Source organism: Portunus trituberculatus, chromosome 7 (genome assembly GCF_017591435.1).
Source record: "Portunus trituberculatus isolate SZX2019 chromosome 7, ASM1759143v1, whole genome shotgun sequence".
In the NCBI taxonomy this organism is placed as follows: domain Eukaryota; kingdom Metazoa; phylum Arthropoda; class Malacostraca; order Decapoda; family Portunidae; genus Portunus; species Portunus trituberculatus.
This window is the reverse complement of record NC_059261.1, coordinates 5,874,044-5,879,043: the sequence shown is the minus strand read 5'-3', so window position 1 is coordinate 5,879,043 and position 5,000 is coordinate 5,874,044. Positions and strand designations below refer to the sequence as shown.

The following is a 5,000-nucleotide window of genomic DNA, read 5'->3' as shown; positions in this document are numbered from 1 at the left end:
ATGTATAGAGGAAGGAGAAGATAAAGATTAGAAGTTTGAAAGAAGATACAGGAGGAGGAGGAGGAGGAGGAGGAGGAGGAGGAGGAGGAGGGACAAAGAGAGAGGGAGAGAGAAGAAAGGAAGGAAGGAAGGAAGTCGTAAGGATGAGGAAAGGAAAAAGGAAAGAAGGAGCCGCGGGTTCAGAGAGAGAGAGAGAGAGAGAGAGAGAGAGAGAGAGAGAGAGAGAGAGAGATTAGAGTTTAAATACAAGACCAATTTTAGGGTTTTTTTCTCACTCTCTCTCATCTCGTCCTCCTTTTCCTCCTCCTCCTCCTCCTCCTCCTCCTCCTCCTCCTCCTCCTCCTCCTCTTCCTCCTCCTTCCTTTTGTGTATCTTTGTGAGGGCAACAAAAATTAAGGAAAGTGGTATTTCTTCCTCCTCCTCCTCCTCCTCTTCCTCCTCCTCCTCCTCCTCTTCCTACTTTTCAGCCTCTTGCTCCGTTACCTCCTCTTCCGTGCACAATCATCACAAGACTCTCTCTCTCTCTCTCTCTCTCTCTCTCTCTCTCTCTCTCTCTCTCTCTCTCTCATTCACACATTCTCCTTTTCTCTACCCTCACTGGAAACACCTCCTCCTCCTCCTCCTCCTCCTCCTCCTCCTCCTCCTCCTCCTCCTCCTCCTCCTCCTCCTCCTCCTCCTCCTCCTCCTGCAGTGTTTGGTTGGACAGACAAAAATTTCATCTCTACACTATTTGCTTGCTTTCTGCTCAAACCTACCTTATTTTTAGAGCTCGGGTGATATTTGAATGCCTGTCTGTGTGTGTGTGTGTGTGTGTGTGTGTGTGTGTGTGTGTGTGTGTGTGTGTGTGTGTGTGTGTGTGTGTGTGTGTGTGTGTGTGTGTGTCCTTCACTTATGTTTTTGGCCATCCTTTCTATGTGTCTGTTTATTTCTCTCTCTCTCTCTCTCTCTCTCTCTCTCTCTCTCTCTCTCTCTCTCTCTCTCTCTCTCTCTCTCTCTGGTCGATGGGCTCATAAGGTATCGGGCGAGGGTGAACAAAAACACACAAGCTATAAGGGGGATTAACGCGGCCTTTTTATATTGATTCTGACACTTGGCATACATTATCACCCTAAGAGAGAGAGAGAGAGAGAGAGAGAGAGAGAGGAAGGGGCTGTGAGAGAGAGGTAAGGGGGTGTTTGTGATAAAATTCTTCTTTTTTTTCTACTACTATTACTATTACTACTGCTACTACTACTACTACTACTACTACTACTACTACTACCACCACCACCACCACCACCTCACCTTCCTTCCTTCCTTCCTTCCTTCCTTCCTTCCTTCCTCCCTTCTCGTAAACCTTAGACAATTACCATTTATCTTTCTACCTCTCCCTCTCTCTCTTCTCTCTCTCTCTCCTTCCCGTATCCTTTCTCGTATCCTACACCGTGTTTATGATATCCTGCCATCCTCAAGGACCCCTCTGGCTGTATCCTTGAAGCAATTAGTAGAAAGGTGGCTTTGAATTTATTACTGGGTTATTGAAGTGAGTTTTTTTATTGCAGTCTTGCGATATCCTGTGGTGCTCTGAAGGATATTGGTGAAGGATATTGAAAGTGTAGGATTCGTCTTGTGTTTATGAAGGATTTTGTGTTGGTTTTCTTATTTTTGTTGTTGTTTTTCCGGTGTTTTTTTGTGTTTTTGTTTTTAAAGGGTGTTTTTTGTTAGGTTAGGTTGGGTTAGGTCAGGTCAGGGAAGGTAAGGTCAGGTAAGGTTAGGTAAGGTCAGGGAAGGTAAGGTCAGGTCAGGTAAGGTCAGGTCAGGTCAGGTGAGGTCAGGTCCAGGTAAGGTCAGGTCAGGTCCAGGTAAGGTCAGGTCAGGTCAGGTTAGGTTAGGTAAGGTTAGGTAAGGTAAGGTCAGGTCAGGTAAGGTCAGGTCAGGTCAGGAAGGTAAGGTCAGGTCAGGTTAGGTCAGGTTAGGTCAGGTTAGGTTAGGTTAGGTTACTTTATTAAGGGGGTCAAAATATCTCCTCCTCCTCCTCCTCCTCCTCCTCCTCCTCCTCCTCCTCCTCCTCCTCCTCCTCTATCTCTTCCTCTTCTTCCTTCTCTTTGTAGTCTTCCTCCTCCTCATTATATTTTTACTCATCCAGCCCCTTCCTTCCTCCTGTTCCTCCTCCTCCTCCTCCTCCTCCTCCTCCTCCTCCTCCTCCAGCACACTCCAGGCATACAAACAGAGAAGAGAAGAAGAAGAGGAGAGTGTGAAGATGTGAATAAATGAAGTAATGAATGCAATGATGAATGAAAATGAGGAGAGGGAAGAAGAGGAGGAGGAGGAGGAGGAGGAGGAGGAGGAGGAGGAGGAGGAGGAGGACGAGGAGGAAAGAAGGAGAGGGAACAAAAAGTATGATGCTTGTACATGAGAGAGAGAGAGAGAGAGAGAGAGAGAGAGAGAGAGAGAGAGAGAGAGAGAGAGAGAGAGAGTAACCAATCAACGAGTTATTACTACTACTACTACTACTACTACTACTACTACTACTACTACTACTACTACTACTACTACTACTACTACTACTACTACCACCACCACTACATTCACTCTGATTACCCACCCTACTTACCCTAGTCACCCTTACATTCACCCAATCACCCTACACACTTGAGCCTAACGTTCACTTTATTTATGCACCCTAGTCACCCTTATATTCACCCTAGTCACCCTTATACTCACCCTAGTCACCCTTATACTCACCCTAGTCACCCTTATATTCACCCTAGTCACCCTTATATTCACCCTAGTCACCCTTATATTCACCCTAGTCACCCTTATATTCACCTTAGTCACCCTTATATTCACCCTAGTCACCCTTATATTCACCCTAGTCACCCTTGTCACCCTTATATTCACCCTAGTCACCCTTATATTCACCCTAGTCTCCCTTATATTCACCCTAGTCACCCTTATACTCACCCTAGTCACCCTTATATTCACCCTAGTCACCCTTATATTCACCCTAGTCACCCTTATATTCACCCTAGTCACCCTTATATTCACCCTAGTCACCCTTATACTCACCCTAGTCACCCTTATATTCACCCTAGTCACCCTAGACACACACCCTAGTCACCCTAGACACACACCCTATATACTCAGTGACCCTATGTACTCACCCACCACCCACATCTTGGCGGAGTCTGAGGCGGTGTGGAAGGTGGGGCCCTCAGCGGACACCTCACAGTGGAAGGGCCCCTCTGCCTCCACCGTAATGTTGGCCACGCGCACACTGCCCCCTGATGACCTGGCGCGCTGGCAAGAAAGGGCTGGTCAAGTTAGGTTAGGTTAGGTTAGGTTAGGGTTAGGTTGGGTTGGGTTGGGTTAGGTTAGGTTAGGTTAGGTTAGGTTAGGTTAGGTTAGGTTAGGTTGGGTTGGGTTAGGTTAGGTTAGGTTGGGTTGGGTTTTTAGGTTAGGTTAGGTTGGACAAGGTTGCATATTTTTAGTGGTTTAGGTGACAAGGGCGACTTAGAGAGAGAGGGAGAGAGAGAGAGAGAGAGTGTAAATATTTAATAAAACGCGCATGGAAAGAGAAAGAGAACCGTGTGTGTGTGTGTGTGTGTGTGTGTGTGTGTGTGTGTGTGTGTGTGTGTGTGTGTGTGTGTGTGTGTGTGTGCACACACACACACACACACACACACACACACACACACACACACACACACACACACACACACACACACACACACACACACACACACACACACACACACGTGCACTCAAATTATCCTAAGTGTTGGAATTCTCACTCCTCCTCCTCCTCCTCCTCCTCCTCCTCCTCTTTCTCCTCCTCCTCCTCTTCTTCTTCTCTTAATTTCCTTCCATTTCACATCTTCCGTAAGTCTTAAAGAGGGGAATAAAGAGAGAAATTACTAAGAAAAGAGAGAGAGAGAGAGAGAGAGAGAGAGAGAGAGAGAGAGAGAGAGAGAGAGAGAGAGAGAGAGAGAGAGAAAGAGAGTGCGGATGTAGATTATTGTCTTGACTCTTCTGTACTCTCTCTCTCTCTCTCTCTCTCTCTCTCTCTCTCTCACACACACACACACACACACACACACACACACACACACACACACACACACACACACACACACATAAATAAATAAATAAATAAAAATCACCCTTAGCGAGGTAATACATAAAGACGAAAATGGAAAAACACGCTGCCTTTATTTATTTACATCTCATTCCCATTTTCTTTAATCCCGCAGCGGCCACCTCGTTTTCTTTGACCGGGAATTTATAGCAAGGGGTGTCTTTGTTATTCTCTGTATTTATTTATTTGATGTTTTTATTGAGAGAGAGAGAGAGAGAGAGAGAGAGAGAGAGAGAGAGTGTGTGTGTGTGTGTTTTCCTAACGTAAGCAAATATGACACACACACACACACACACACACACACACACACACACACACACACACACACACACACACACACACACACACACACACACACACACCCTACCACATCCTAAACACACACAAATACACACCCACACACCCTAAACACACCCCAAACACATCCACACACCCAAATACACTCAAACAAACACATACACCCTAAACACACCCACACACCCTAAACACACCCAGATACACACACACACACACACACACCTAAACACACCCCAAACACACCCCAAACACATCCCAACACATCCTAAACACACCCAACACACCCCCACACACACACACATCCAAAAACACACACTCCAAACACACCCACACACACCCCAAACACACCCCAAGCACACCCACACACACCCCAAGACACCCCAAGCACACCCACACACACCCCAAGCACACCCACACACACCCCAACACACCCAGTACTCACATCAACATCCAGCGTGGTGGGCTCAAATATCTGTATTTGCTTCTGTGCTGAGGGAGTGTACCTGTAGGACATCAGGACATAGAGAGGGATGTAGCTCCTAACACCACCTGACCCTTCCTCCACCCCTCCACATCCCTCATTACA

The 5,000-nt window shown here is 46.6% G+C and overlaps 1 protein-coding gene across 6 annotated transcripts in view; it reads right to left on the bottom strand.

The window, feature by feature from the left end:
- LOC123519905 overlaps positions 1 to 5,000 on the bottom strand; it is a 40,266-nt gene that overhangs the window by 2,635 nt on the left and 32,631 nt on the right. For all 6 annotated transcript variants that reach the window (XM_045281614.1, XM_045281605.1, XM_045281632.1 and 3 more), the window contains 2 exons: positions 4,857 to 4,917; positions 3,144 to 3,279 (listed from right to left, as the gene is read on the bottom strand). In XM_045281614.1, the coding sequence (XP_045137549.1) occupies positions 3,144 to 3,279; positions 4,857 to 4,917 (197 nt within the window). The remainder of the gene's footprint in view (positions 1 to 3,143; positions 3,280 to 4,856; positions 4,918 to 5,000) is intronic.